The sequence below is a fragment of the Dinoponera quadriceps genome, unplaced genomic scaffold (assembly GCF_001313825.1).
Source record: "Dinoponera quadriceps isolate SergipeBrazil2010 unplaced genomic scaffold, ASM131382v1 scaffold1850, whole genome shotgun sequence".
Taxonomy (NCBI): domain Eukaryota; kingdom Metazoa; phylum Arthropoda; class Insecta; order Hymenoptera; family Formicidae; genus Dinoponera; species Dinoponera quadriceps.
This window is the reverse complement of record NW_014556042.1, coordinates 802,058-818,041: the sequence shown is the minus strand read 5'-3', so window position 1 is coordinate 818,041 and position 15,984 is coordinate 802,058. Positions and strand designations below refer to the sequence as shown.

Sequence of the window (15,984 nt, the reverse complement as noted above, 5' to 3'; positions counted from 1 at the left end):
ACGTGCTCGTGATACTTTCGAAATAATCGGCCGAATCGCCGTAACCCGCGTTTTATCGCCGTGCAGTTGTTTTCCGAGATAAAATGGCACGTTGTCGCCGCGATGTGAGTGTATATCGCATCGACGAGCAACGCTTAATTAAGCGAAAGGCGATTAGCTCTCTCGGGCTGAGGACGCGCTTGATACGACACGGTTGGTGGTCCTGATAGATCCGGAGGATCTGCTGATCGCTGCCAGAGCACGGTCGAGATCATCGGAGGTCGGGGGTGACGAGTAGTAAACCGGGGAGAGATAACGTAAAAAATAAATGAGGAGATTCTGAATCACATTTGACCCGCGTGTCGGCTTGTGCTCGCTCCAGTTATCGGCGAGAAAGACACGCCGAGTCCATGCGCTACTTTTAAACAATTCTGAGAAAAATCATTTCAACTGTTTTTGCAACAAAGATATCGCAATGCGAAAAAGTGTGATACTCGTTCGATAAACTCGCTCTGCACTCGTTATCGTGTAAATTGAAATATATTGAATGGAAGTGACGGTGAAATAAAATTATCTGGAAAAATTTCTCGATGAGAATGTCATTAATCGGAAACGATCGAGATACATGCGGGGGAGAAATTTGAAAATTTTTCAAAACAAATATGTGCGCGCATAAACATTAACTGGAGCGAAACTTGTAATGCCTGAAAATTTTTGAGAAACGTTTTGCAACAACATTGGATCGGGAAGCGAGTTTTTAAAATCACGAAAAACGGCAAATGCGCTCTCGCTGTCGCGGTAGACACGTGTTAGATTGAAATTTCAGTCACGCCCGCACGAAAGAGGAAGAGACCACGTGATATAAATCGGGCGGATGTTAATGTAAGATACACATTTTCATTTCATTAAAAAGGAAAAAAAGATCGCACGGTATCTTGTTGTAGAAATTACGTGCTATAACGCAGTCTCAAGTTTATTTCGCGAGAGCTGAGAAAAAGAACGAGGCTGGTAGAAAGTAACGCTCGGTCCAGGGATAGTCAACCTTTGACCTCTTTAATGCGCCGGAGGTGCATGAGAGTCCCACTGGTATTTAGAGTGATAATCGATTAGTCTTTGCGTTTCCACTCGCCGCGCTTTGCCAGCGAGACACTGCGTCTACTTTGTGATTCGTTCTCTCTCTCTCTCTCTCTCTCTCCTAAGATTTTATAAACTGTAAAACAATGCCCTCGTCTATTTTGTGCACGTCGCTTTATAAAATTGCCCTGTATCTCGCCTGTTCACTATCCTCCGTTCAAACGATTTACTTAGCGTAATAAGATGTTGCGAAAGGTTCGACGCGCCGTGTCAAGATTCACTTTTACAATATTCGCGTTCAGACGCGGCTTATCGATACGCGAAGAATTAATGGAAGCGATTAGAAGAGATAGTTCCATGTAGCTCCACAGCGCTATAATAATTATAAAAAAAATGATATATCAAAACTCGGCATGGGTGTAAAAATTGAAAATTGGAAGGGGAACCTGAGTCGAAATTTTAAATTTGACATTAAATCTTTAATGGGGAGGAAACGGGGGGAAATAAGTTCCCACTTATATAACATAAGAAGAGCACAATAAATATTTCTTTAATGTTACAAAAAGAATTTAGTCCTCCAGAGTCTTAATTTTAATTTTACATTTAAGTCTTCAAGTGGAAAAAACGGCAATAACTTCTCCATTTGTAGCACCATAAAAAAGGAGCACAATAGAAGACCTTTGAACACTTAATATGGAACTAAATTAAACTTAAAGTAGGACTAAAATTTCAACTCGAGAATCCCTGTCAGCTATGTCATTGTTCGTCGAGTCTTCTGTCAACTTCTTGGGCGAATTAAGCAGAAGCTATTATTGATCCTATAGGGTTTATTAAAAGCTACTTAAACCGCACGGAATTACACGTGCGCGGAATTATATCACGACGCGCAAGCGGTGGTTCCGACTCGCGAGGTGGAATTACGATGGAAATATCATTTCGTTCCGATCGCTCTCGTCTATCGTTCATCGTTTCCAATCACTTTCCATCCACGGTCTTGCCTTTCCGCTCTCCGCCGCTTCCCGAATTCCATTTAGCCGTTAGAGCCGCGAGAATATAAACGTATCGTCGTGTATACACACGTGCGCGCGTATTCACGTGGGTGCACGCTAATTACCTGTCGGAACTTATCTGTTATTCATCGATTCACGGTTAATATCGCACGATTGATCGATTCGGGCTACGGGTTACGGTTAAACACGCTTCGAGGAAAGTCGGCCGTCTAATGATGATTTCATTATCAATCGGATTACATGCATAATGTATCCGCGGCGTAGCCGAGCGAGAAAACGACGTCTGGTATGCTGCTATATAGCGCGGATCACGCTTGAATATTTGCGCCAGATGCGCGCCAGAAGTCTCGGTCTCTATTTGAATGACAAATTCCTCGGCAAATCGCTCGTTAAAAATTAATGTATTGTGATAACAAGTCGCTCAACACGGCAGATCGATCTTCTTCAACGACGTGTGTATGACTTCGCGATCGTTTACTTAACAGTTTCGCTTAACTGTCCACGCAATATTTGCGAGAGAAAGTAAATATTATATATTTGCGCTGAAAACTAATTCGTTATTGACGTCATGATCGTTTTCACATGACGGAATTTGTGAACAGACAGCACCTCAATTTTTCGTACCAGAAGCCAAAATTTCGGTTCCGATTTTTTTGCCGTGATAGATAACGGAACGCTGACGCGAATGTATATGAAAACATAGGCGGCTGATTAAGCGAACCAAAGACATCAATTCGTTCAGCAAAAAGAATGGCCGAGGAATTTCGAATTTTAACGCCAAGTAACGGCGAATTAGGTTCGGCCGATACAGTTCGACGGATCAGCGATTTTCACGGATGAGCTCAGCGCGACAATACTTCTCGACGCGGTTTTTTCCTCTCCGAGAAATATTTGCACGATTTAATGTAAAATTGAACAGATCGACTTAGCAACGCATAACAAGTACTTTGAATAGCGCGATAACGAGCACTATTATACGAGGAAAACACGCCCATTACACGCCTTTATCTCTAATTGATACTCTCACCTGACACGACTAACCGGCCGTCCTTCTCTCGCTTTCGCACCGATGAAGCGTGAAAGTGGTCGGCGGAGAATTTTTCACGCCATTAAAGCCTCTCCTCTGATGCCGACACGTTTCATTCATCGTTCCTCGTCGAAAACGCGATGCGGGGTGAAAAATATATTTTCGATATGGAGCCCTTTGCAAGTCGCGACCGGCCAGACCAGACGAGGCGAGGCCGTTTTCGCGTTGAAAAATTCTGCCCTTTCGCGAAATTATTATCGTCGAATATACTTGGCAAAAAAGCGCGAGCGTGCGAATGTTCGAGAAAAAGCTACGATAACGGATCGCGCGCAAGGCATAGGCATTTTTCATGGCATGAATAGCCGTCTCGCGAATGTGAAAAAATCACAGGTGATTCGACGATCCCGGGTAGTTTCCGGCCGTCTTGGTGCGTAGCTGGCGTTTTAATAGATCGTTTAAGGTCCGTGTTTTATGCGATTCATGCTGGCTCCCTCGAGTCGGCATTTTTTTCATGCCGAATAAGGCGTGTTTCTCTAACAAACTTTAGTAACCTACTAATAAAATCACTTTCTTCCATCACAATTGGAGATGAAAATGAACCAATCTGACGATAACCTATTCGATAAATTGCGGTAAATTTTGAAAAGTTGGTAAAATAAAAAATAAAAAAATTTTGATATAAAATTCACAAGGAGTATTTAGCCTTAAGATGAGTAAAACGCGTTATTTAACTCATATTTTCCGTAAAATATTTTGATACTGTATATTGATATACTATATAATATATAATAATTAGAATACTAAGTTACCTTGATAGAAATTTCAAGCATTTTTGAGCAGTTATTGGACAGTTACATTAACTTTCTACCAATTGTCTACCAACTGAGAAGTAGAACTATTTGGGATATCAATCAGGATGTAACGCTTTTCGTATAGTTACTGCGCATAAAAGATGCACAAAATCTGTACTCATTTACTGAACAACAACAAAACAATAAATGGACAAAAAAACGATTCGATTAAAAGCAACCCTACTGCTCATGAAGTGGACAGTTTTGCCCTAGAAGTATCCTTGAATAAAACTCTATCAAGTTCTTGTCCATTTCCTACACAGTGTTGTTAAAATTAATGAAAATGCATTAACACGAGGCAATAATCGGGTGAGTGTTTAGGATAACTGCATGCATTTCTACCAGGATAACTAGAGAGACTTAAAAAAATTTTTTAGCGTGGTTTATATATGAGGATAGCAGACCTGCAGAGACATTTGATAAGAATATTAAAAAAATGTTACTTCGTCTTATGCATTAGTGCGGAAAATACAAATACAGCCTATTTGCGTATCAAAAACAATTAATTTTACCAAAATTTTGAATAAATTATCATCCCGCATAGACATTTTTCCAGATTTTCCCATTTATAACATAGATTAAAATATCCAAATTGTTCCGAAATAGGTTATCCGAATGCGATACTATTTGGAAATCCCATTTTTCCTAACCATCGGTTTTCTATTTCTGGCACAAAAAATATCTTGGAATTTAATCAGGATCCTGTCCCATTTTCCAAAATAATAGTGGGTTCCACTTGGCTTAAATTATACCCACGACGCACGAGATATCAATGCAATATTCTGTGCAGTGTTATTCTAATAAATTAGTAATATTAAGCATATGCATATTTAATTTGAAATCCTATATATTCCATAATTTAACTTTAATGTTGTTGCGACAGCTTTCTGCTAAAAGATTGTACTAAACCGTCGAAACATACCGAAAGTCATATAACGAAGAAGAAGTAATATACGACATTTTGTCACTATTTTCTTATATACTAATCATTACATTCATAATGTATAAATCTATAGATATCATGCACATATAATGGAAAAATTCTGCTAACTCTAATTCTAATAAATGTCAAAGATTAGACTATGTTAGGATAAAGGTATTATGCCGATCTATGTATATCTGGCTATTATCACTGTTATATGTACTGTTTTTTTTATGTAAAATACTACTTTACGTTTTTATATGTAAAATTTAAACGGAAACCGGAAAAAATCTTTGGGAAAACGTTGGGATGATCAAATAAAATCTGTTCGTGATTCTCACTTAGAATTGCGTATTTAAAACATTACACTTCTAACTAGAATCCATGATTATTTCGGGAAATCGGACTAGATTCCAATTAGATCCCAAGACATTTCTTATGCGGGATACTACTGTGATCTTACCGTAATTTTACCGTAAATAATTATCAATTTGAATCTGACGGTAATTTTACATTTTCTCTAATTGTAATCGACATTCCTTGCATTGCGAAAGTTTACCGGAAAGCCGCTTTCAGCGCTTATTTGGCGAACACAACAAGAACTGTCGCATCATTCCGCTCTCGACCGGTACTCGAGATTAGAAGCTAAACGTCGTAAATTTTGAGAGCGTTCGACGTTGGCATTTATTGGTCACAATCGCGATAATCAATGAGCGATATGACGTGTCGATATAGGTGTATGTTGATCATCTTTAAACTGGAGCTGTTTCAATTACATAATGAATAGATTGACGAACAAACGGTGTTTTCGACGATCGACGCGCACCGTCGCGACTATCATCATCGCGACTATCATTTTCGTTATTACGCGGTCAATTATCGGCGCGCTTATCATTGCGTGTCGGAGTTAGTCGCCGGGCCACGTGCGGTCTGCGGAAAAGTGTCTATATCACAAGGACTTTTTCATTTGACGTTGTTGTCGCTCGTTAATGCTCTCATTGAACCGTCCGCCGACCTCCGCGGCTGATCATCATACTCGAGCATCGTCCGCTTCCTCGTCCGAAATCGTTCGCTCGCTCCGAAACCGGAAGCGCGACGCGATGCACCGAGAGTGGCGCTTGCGGTGCCGTCTGTCACAGTTTCACGTTGCCGACGTCTGTTTTCCATGCGTAAAATGTTTCAAACCTTGAAACTTATCCCCTCTTCCTTCGGGACGAGCACCGCGACGATCGAACGTGCCAATTTCCTAAAATATCTTAATATTTTGTCACGTCATTTTCCTCTCGGCGTGAAAGCTGGATTTGCAATGTTCGACACGGCCATTTCCTCGATACAGGTGAATATTTGTCGCCTGTTTGTCAATATGTCAAAACAATATCGAAGAAGCTTTCTTAAAGCTCGGCTGTTCATTAATTCAGAGTAAGTTCATAACTGAGGCAGTTTCACGTTCAGATTTATCGGCATTGATTGGAAAGTGCGGACGCAATATCATGGATCAATAAGCAGATACCGGGGCACGGACGTGATGAAATGTGAGGCGGTTTGATGATTTACACCAATTAGTAGCGCTGCCGATATAATGAGTGTGATTGCGCACCTTTATGAAATTGCTGTTGATTTATTCGATGACGAATCGCCGGAAACTATCTCTGCCGCTAACTCGGATAAATTTAAATGAGGTCGATTAATCGGATAACCGACGCGTTTCGGTAAACTATATGTTACTTTTACAAGACGTAAGTTCAGGAAATACGCGATATGCAATTTTAGGAGTACCGGAAGAGGAGTTTTCCGACTATGTTTCTCGCCAGAGATATTTTTAACGAAGGCAAACTCACCGATTTTAATACGTGACGGACCGCTCGTCGAGAATAATTCAACGTTTCCCTCTACTTCGGTTCTCCCCGCATTTTACGGCTCGTATATTTAATTATGTCACACAAGAGTTATTTCAGCAATAAATTTCAATAACTCGAACAGTTCTAAATTTTCACAGTTGTGAAAATTTATAGATGCAATAATTACTACACATTAAAAAATTTTGTTTTAAATTTAACACATTTTACATGTCTTAAACGGTCTATTCAAATATTTGTGTTAATTTAATATAAATCGAATATATTGAAAAGTAAATAACACCAATATTATGCGAAAAATGAATACAAAATTAATACGTTAATCGGCACTGAAGTAAAATGTACAAAATGTGTTATTTTAATATTTACACATATTGAACATTGCTACAAGATGTTAAGATAACATAAACACAATATATTAAATTAACGTTACATATACGGTTTTTATGTTAAATTTTTCACATATATGGATATGTTAAAAATTTAATATAAAAACTGTAACAAGGACCGATTTTAACACAACGTGCAAAATGTCTTTTTACTGTGTGTACTGTAGATTCAAATGCGAATGTGAATAAGCGTGAATCTCATAGCGAGACGAAGAGGAAAATAAACAGAGGAGGATGGGGAGCGTGCGATAAAACGTAAGGGAGTAACTGAGAACGTGCGTTTTTCACCGGACGCGAACCTGGAGCGAGCACTCCGGCGATTAAACAATGATCATACTCTCCGGGCTCGTTAATCGAACCACCCCTCCTCTATTATACAGACACAGCTCGGACGAATAGGTCGTTCATTACACGGAGGTCCCGTACATAGGTATAAGCTATGGGTAATCGTATCGCGGTAATTATCCACTTGGCGGCTCGTAATCGGCGGTCGACAATGGATTCGACAACGGGGAGACGATCTTGACATTCTGTCAGATGACCTCGCATCTTAGATTAACGAGGGAGGGCTCTTGAAAGACGAAACTACCGGCGAGAGCGCCGGTTCCATCGGTGATTGATGTATCAAAGACGATCGCCTTCACCGCGCGACGGCCTCTTTAACGACGTATCTCTGATAACGTATGTTACTACCGACCCACTTTCGGAATGAATTACGATAATTTCGAGACACGAACGTGTCACAAAGGACACATTAGATTATTTACTGAAGCGGCGCTACCGACGGGTCTCGTAACGCAATGAAATAACGTTGATCGATTGTTGTTTCAGTCCTCAATAATATAATAGGAATGGACTCTGCGCCTGTCTCGGAACTGTTCTAATTTATCCCGAGATTAGAACACTTCTTTCGATTACTTTCGATTACTCGTTTTGTTTATCGCACGAGTCCAAAGTTTCGCTTCAATTTCCCGCCCTTTCGACGTGTGCGAATGCTGCGAGAACGTTGGCGAAGGGTCACAAACAACGACGGTGATTTCTCGATCGATGATTCATTTGTTTTCCATGAGATGCAATGAAATCAAATTTCGCCCAAGAAACGAAATAAGACTACGAAACTTTTTGACGCGCTATTTGACGTCCGAGCTCGTCGATGAATCCGATAAGGCCGATTTGAACTGAAAAGATCGGGCCGGATTTGTTAACTGACGCGATATTTGACATTTACGTTCGTCCCAGGGAACAAACCGACGACCTCCGCGGTGTCAATCCCGACAAATCACGCCGGACTCGGTGCACATTAGCTGTGCTTTTGCGACGGGAGTCTCACGATGCAGGCCTTCGTTGTGCGCTCATTGAGGATGCATAACGCGCGGAACCGCGACGTCGCAGCATTCTACGGTCTTTCTCCGCGAAGAAGAGACGGCGCGAGGGGCCGGGACGACCCTGACAACACGTGCATACGTCGTTCGCGTTTATATCGGGCGCTGCAATTGCGCGCGTCGCCGAGAGAGCTGAGCTGCACCTGGCAGCGCCCACGAAAAAGCAGCCGCGGATCAAACGATCGTCTTGCCCGCTGCTGATTCGCGGCAGGCCGTTAAAAGCGCGGTCCCAGTCGCATCTGCGATCGCGGCGCGGTGCATGTGCACGCCGTGCGCGTCGTCGTGCGCTTAAGCCGTCTCCCGCCACGTGTTAATCGGCCACATCGGATTATAAGGAGGACGATGTCGCGCAGCCGGTGATCGTTCAACGTCCGTCGTGTCGCGCGCGACAGTGTTTTTTTCCGTACGTGGGAGTCGACGGTCGCCGGTGAGGCCAGGAATAGGAATCCAAATCGATCGGAGACGGAGGTAACGCGAGAAAAGTTCAGAACTTTGCGCGCAAATTACTATAATCGCGCAAGGTGAAACGTAAAGTCAAACTTGAGAATTAATCAGCGTGTTGCTTTAGACTTGCGTACTCGAGAAGAAGACAGAAGTGACCGTGAGGAAAAGTTGACAGTAAATGGAAGTAACTGGAATTTCAACAAGTTGAAATCTCGGGGTTACTTCTGTTCTTTTCTCTCTCCAGATTACGCAAACCTGAAGCAACGCACAATAAAAAATAAAATGTTGATTTTAATGTTTCTTACGAGTCCCAAAAAGTCCACTCTGAATTTTAAATTGAATTAACTCATTCATCGTGTGTCGCTTGTTCACAAATTGAAGACGTTAATGAACTGGCTCGAACACATTTTCTATCGACACGTGATATTAATTATTTTGATTTAAATTTTACTCGCAATAGTAACATTTGACATTAATTCAGTTGATATATTTATATTGTTTGAGTAACCTCTCTTACGTATTGTACCACTGTTACGCTTTAGTTACACATGTATGATATTTCATATTGTCCAAATTTTTTAATGATAATTGTTACTGCGGATAAGATTAACACAACTCGTCTGTAAATTTTAACGTATAAAATATAACAAATGACATTCAGTTAAATTGACACCTTTGTTAATCAATACTGAAGTATAAAATGTTATCTTAAGACGTGTTATCTTAACATGTATACATGTTAAATACCGATTTAACGCAAAATGTTCAGATAACAACGTGTTAAATTAACAAAGCAATTGTGTTAAAAGAACTCGAAATAATATTTCATTTTTAAATAATATACAAAAAAAGTTAAGTTACTTAATTGATATAAATATAACACATGAAAACGTCACGGAAATGGTAACATATCAGCTGTATGTTTATTTTACTTGAAGTAATAATCAAAAGTTGGTAGCACACAAGACAATTTTCATATTTGGATATAAAATTTGTTATCGTGTATCCTAATTGATCCCTCAGCTTGATTTCACTCACGTTTATTATTGTCTCACGTTTGTGATTTTTCTGTGCGAGAGCCTTATTTTCTTCTTCTTCTTCCTCAATTTCCTCTTCATCACTTATTTATTTCGTTATTTGCCAACGACTAAATAAACGGCCGGAACGCATGGAGACACCATCGTTTACGATAAAAAAAAGTCCGAATGGCAACAGCGAATGGGGACGACAGGAATCTGAAGAAGCGAGGGCGAGACGAGCGTATTTTGCGATCCTCACTTAATGTGACTTGTTCTTTGTTACAGCATGACAAGACACAAAACTGTCCGGCATAGTGCGCGTGTCAAAATTAACATCCGCGTCGTGGGCGGATAATGACGGTGTACCACATCTTTATTATATGCTCGTCGCGTCATGACGCATTGTCCGCGATGCGGCAGTGTACGGTTGTGGTCCAGCAAACTTCGCGTGTCGTTCTTCGTTAAGTAAGCGCGCCACGCCGCGCTAGTGTAGTACCACGCGAATGTGCAGCGTTATCTCAATGATTTTTTTACTTTGTCATTCCGGTTTGTTAGGGCCCCGGTTTGCGGAGGATTCATTCACGCGATGAGCGCGACGTGCCGAATTAATTTCCCTCTCGGGAGCGACACGCAAAAAGAAAGAAAGAAAGAAGAACGGGGCATCGAAAGTTCACGTGTCCGGTTTTATGGAAAAACTGTTTTTTTTTTTTTCCATTACTTCATATATCTCTGTGTATACAGGTGCATAACGATCTGTTTATCTTGCCGTTGTATCCATTCTTCCGCCGATCATGCAGCTTACAATTTCGAATCGTAAATTTTCCCAGAGCAATATTCCCCACGTGTGGAAACGTGCACGGATATATCTATAAACAGAATACGAGTTTTCCCATCAAAACGCGGCATGAAAAACGCATTTTTTCGCGGTGCAAGTTGCAAAACTAGTCCCCGTGCCGGCGCATTAATCCTCCAAAGCAGCTTTCCCCCTCGCCCCGCCGTCGTCATCGCGACGCCAGTGGTGAATAGTGAGTGCAGTCATTGTCGCCGGCGTTCATTCATCAGCGGCGTTGCCGACGTTGTCATTATCCCTGTTATCTTCCACCGTAATCGCCGGCCTCTTCTGCGTGAGAAATTCGCCGGTTGAGCGCGTGCCGTCTCGACGGGAAGAAACACGGCCAATTCGTCACGAACACTCACCGTGTTTACCGTTCGCATCATCGGGATTATAAATCGCGATTAGCATGATAATCGAGCCGCCGCTTCCGCAAGAGCGCGAGCATGGAATACATACCGATAAGAGCGCGACCACGGCGGCGGCAATGCTGTCACGCGATCGATGTGTGCACGTGAACGTGTATGCGACGGTTGTGCGCGAGCTATTTACACGAGACTTATATCCTCGCGACTTGCTATGACAGTGACGCCGAACTTTTCCCTATGAAGTGCGTCACACATGTACCACGATCCCGTGTCACTCGTCTGAGGCCTCCATCGGCCGATATTTAGTCGTTAATCGCCACATCAGGCAATCGTAAGGAACGCAGAAAACGGAAGATGACGTTTTCCAGAAACTCGTTTCACTTTTTCCATACTTGACATTCTTCAACCAACAATTCTTCGTGTCGTATATAATCTCTTTTATTTTAGTAATATTTTAATTATATATAGAGAAAAATATTTCTTTGGATTTAATATGCGTGTTTATTTGATTTGGGAGACTTTTTTAATGCAAACAACATAATTTAATATCACATACCGCTTGGTTTGAATGAAAATATTGTTTCGCTAAAATAAACCAGGTTTTTTGATAGAAAAAACAGTATTATTTAGAGAAAATAATATTTCGTTTCCAATTAAAAAAAATTATTTTATGTGTTAAATATTGTTTCACTGAAACAAACAAGTTTTTTAATACTTTTCTAATATAGTGTTACTCCTTTCGAATAATTTATTGCTTATAACAACCATTGCAACTTATGGGTGAAAATACAAAGGAAATACGTTATTTAACGTAAAAATATTTATTTTGTTTGAAAAACCAAACATCACAAATCCTGTTTGTTAAATTAAACATTTGTTTGTTGGCTTTGTTCCAAAGAAATTTTATGAAATCCAGAAGAATCTTTTTTCCGTGTATATAATGCGTTGGAGAAATATAGATTTTATACGCGTCTTTGTAAACTTTATACTTATCACGAGAGTGGATACTTGCAGCTTATAACTAATTATCGGAGAAACGGTAACGAATTGCGGAACTTTGTCGATAATTACGAGACCGTGCTGTTGCTTCCTCGAGAGAGCACAGGTCGTAATGGTCTCCGAAGGGATTCGATTTTTAATACGTTCCACTTGCGACGTTATGTTCGCGACTTTATGATCTGCTCTCGACAGTCGTAAGATGAACCTGAGAGGGAAGGAATTAAGAACGTCGACGCAAAAGGAAATTAGTAAATGCCGCGGCGGAAGAGAATGATTACGCAAGGAAAGATGAAGATATCATGGCGGACAACTACGTTGTTACGCTTGCTTTTTTCTCCGGGGGGAAAAATGACAGTAAGTACTTTCAATTAGTATAAAAGGAGATTCCCGTAGGATTCCGGGAGCTCGGGATTACGTGCGTATGCTTGTCGGATGAGCTAAATAATCTGCGAACTAATATCCCCAAGTGATCAAGTCCACGGGAAATGCTTTCATTACGTGCGCATAATCATATGTTGCAGACGCACACGAGTAAAAAGAAAATCTTAGATACGTGTGCACCTTCATTGGAATTCGATAAGCGGCGAAGATGCCCACTGGGCATCGACGCACGTTACATAAAGTAATTATGGGCCTCGTTATGAAATAATTTCTAAAATCCAATATTACGTGTCCCTCTCTCTTTCTCTTTTTTTAATATTCGTATAATCATTATTTGATAAAAAAAACTAATTGAAAACAATTTACTATATTTCGCGACGATTTATTCGCAGAAAGTGAATTGATTGATTAACCACTTCGAATGGACGGAAAGATACGTTCAGCCGGGATGGTCGTAATTTCGCGCGCTCCCGTCATTGAACGGAATTAAATTTATGAAGAATCGAACATCACGCACGTGCAACCCGTTAATTGCACTCTTGCAACTACGTCGTTGTTACGAGATTATTCGCGAGCGAAATATAATTCAATAGGAACGCCAGCTCTTTTGCGCAGCATCGACGAAATCCATTCCGACGGATTAGCGTTGCAAAACTCTTCGATGCGATCGATCTCGTCAGAATGTCGGGCTCGAATTACCGCTCCCTCGTTCTTGACCACGTTGTTGTTTTATTTCTCGCAGAGGGGCGATTCGTAATCAGTCTGTCGTGTTTTCCGCGTGCGACCGAGCGCGGAACGCGCGACCCTAACTTTTCTCATTTTCTCGTGCGCGGACATGAAAATAATTCTCGGTTCGTCCTCATCAGCGAAACAATGTGACGCTATGTGCGACATGTGATGCGACATATGCTCTCTCTGTGTGTTTATTCGCTCGGGCCGAAAGAAAGTTGCCGGGTTGTCGCGCTCGCGACGCAAGCCCGGAATGCGCAACACGTAGCGCGAAACGAGAAAATACAAGTCGCGAGATGCCTTCGACGCTGTCGCGTCGATTTGAACGGTTCGTACAATTGGCCGATCGAACGAAGCTCGACAAGAGCGCGGATATCAGAATAGAGCACGCGCGTGGCAATGACAACAGCGGGAACAGATGCTGCGTCGATGCGAAAATGCACGCACCTCGAAAGCTTCGGCCGAAACGCGGCCGAGTTAACTCGTCGCGCGCGATAAATTCATCCCCGCTAAACTCATTCATCGTTCGCGAAGGCGTTGAAATTTATGTATCTCCCGCGAGGATGGCGAAACGCCTGTAAAAAGCAAACGGACGGACAGTTTGCACACTGATAGAAAATTATATACAGAGAAAAGTATTTTGCTGGTACAGAAAATTGATACTATAGAGGTTACTGTAGAGGTAGTAAAAAAATTCCTTTAAGCAGCAGAAAGATTTGTTGAGAGTATTAATTGCTTTTGCCGGATATACAGGCGGCAAAAATAATTTGGTTATGCCAACTAAATTTTATCACTATCGCGACAATGTTTTGCTACAACGGTAAAATTATTTTTTCCATGTAATAAATCTTTCTATTGTCACCGTAGTAATTAACAATCTGCTGTGCTAGCAAAATTATTTCGTGTAGTTATTTTCAAACATACCCTTTTTTTATTTTAACCACAAAAATAGTCGAGAGAACTATTTTTCTAATAAGTATTAATATAATGATAATAGTGAATGATCTTATATGCACGTTGCTATTACTATAAAATGCCTTTGGCGCCGAAAATAACTACACCGAAAGAAGAAATTAGCTGTCTATATAATACAACTAAAATTTAGTTACCAGACCTAATTTTTAGCTGTGGGAGGAACAAAAAAATTAGTTAAATCAACTAGATTTCAGTTGTATTACATAGAAAGCTAATTTTCACCTGTGGGAGTTAGTTCCTTTTTTTCCGTGTGTAATTTTCTATCAACGCAAATCGGACAGGGACATATGTGTGTCCACGCCGTGTGTGTCCGACGTAAAAATATACGCGCTATAATTAATGCGCGCATTACTTCATCGGAGGAAGAGTTAATTATGGAAGTGATTTATTGTGCATGCAATATCATGAAATTACCGGGGAATGCAATCTCGAAGTTATTCGGGGCGCAGTCGGATTATAGCGGGAGCGATTTACACTTTCATCGCTAGAGAGATAATCGTCTGAAAATTGATGAAAGAATTTGCGATACACACCTAGAAAATTGATGAAAGAATTCGCGATACACCGCTAGACAGCGTGTATTAAATTGCCGTTTCGTGTTTCGATAAACCACGGTACATATTTATATTAAGAGCAAGTGTTAAACGGAAATAGCTAAGCCACGGCGGACGTGAGCGCAGCAAATGCAATAAGAACGACCGAAATAAACGGGCATGAAATTTAATAGGACGAAAACGGAAGCGGAGACAGAGGGAGAAAGAGAAAGAGAAGGAGAGGAAGACAGAGAGAAGCGAGGAGGAGGAAGCAATTGTGCGAAGCAACGCGCCTCCGGCTGAGGAAGTTTAATTATTATCAACTCGCGCATACATAGCTGCTTGCACGCGGTCACGGACACGCACGAAATATCTTGCGCTCACGTGCACACTTGGCACGTATCGCACCTACCACCGTCCCCTCCCCTGCCCCCCCCGTTATCGCAAAAGCAGAGAACTTTTGATGTGTATTAATCGGACGAGACACGAATTCGATAATAACTGCGGCGGAGCTCGTTTTAATGATAAAACTGCAGTTCGGCGAAAGTGCGCTTTCTCTCTTTCTCGGAAGGAAATTTATTAGCGATAGTAGCACGCTCCAAAGTTAGAAGCAGAGAGAAAAGGAGCAAGAAAAAGAAAGAGGGAGAGAGAAAGAGAGAGAGAGAGAGAATGGGGGAGCAAAGTCACGGACAAACGGACGTGATGACATTCAGTTGGAAACTCGTTAGTGCGTTAATAATAGAAGTGCGCGTCCGTTGACGCTGCGGTTGCGTCGACAAAGAGTCGTCGTCGCGATGCGATAATTAAATCGGACGTTTAATTAATTTTTGCAGACCGTGGATGCAGCCGGGGGCCGGAACCGGCGGGGCCCACGTGGGCGGGACAGGTGACGATGAGGCCCCGAAGGACCCGGGTGCGCGGATCACCCACCAGTCCTACACGGAAAAAGATTATGAAGGTAAGCAGCCCCGGATTTCCGAATCCTCTCTCACAACAATTACATTACTTAATGGAATTAACCGAAGTTCTTGTTGTTCAATTAACTTAATGAAAATTAACGGCGACCGAATATTTGAACGAATCTCTCTTTTCTCTTTTCATCTAGGTTTCACTCGCGAAACCACTCACTTTAGCGAAAAATAGAAAATTGTCGAATCCAATTCAATTACTATGATACAACTGACTGTCAACTGCCAAATTATGTCACGTGAACT

The 15,984-nt window shown here is 41.4% G+C and overlaps 1 protein-coding gene across 8 annotated transcripts in view; it reads left to right on the top strand.

The window, feature by feature from the left end:
- LOC106746471 (sodium bicarbonate cotransporter 3) overlaps positions 1 to 15,984 on the top strand; it is a 76,804-nt gene that overhangs the window by 7,838 nt on the left and 52,982 nt on the right. For 7 of the 8 annotated variants that reach the window (XR_001374604.1, XM_014623090.1, XM_014623086.1 and 4 more), the window contains exon 2: positions 15,604 to 15,728. Coding sequence is in view for 7 of the 8 variants with exons in the window: in XM_014623086.1 (XP_014478572.1) it covers positions 15,604 to 15,728 (125 nt within the window). In the remaining variant the exon portion in view is untranslated. Of the gene's footprint in view, positions 1 to 8,668; positions 8,959 to 15,603; positions 15,729 to 15,984 lie in introns of those variants that run through there. The other variant, XM_014623089.1, reaches the window with a different exon arrangement.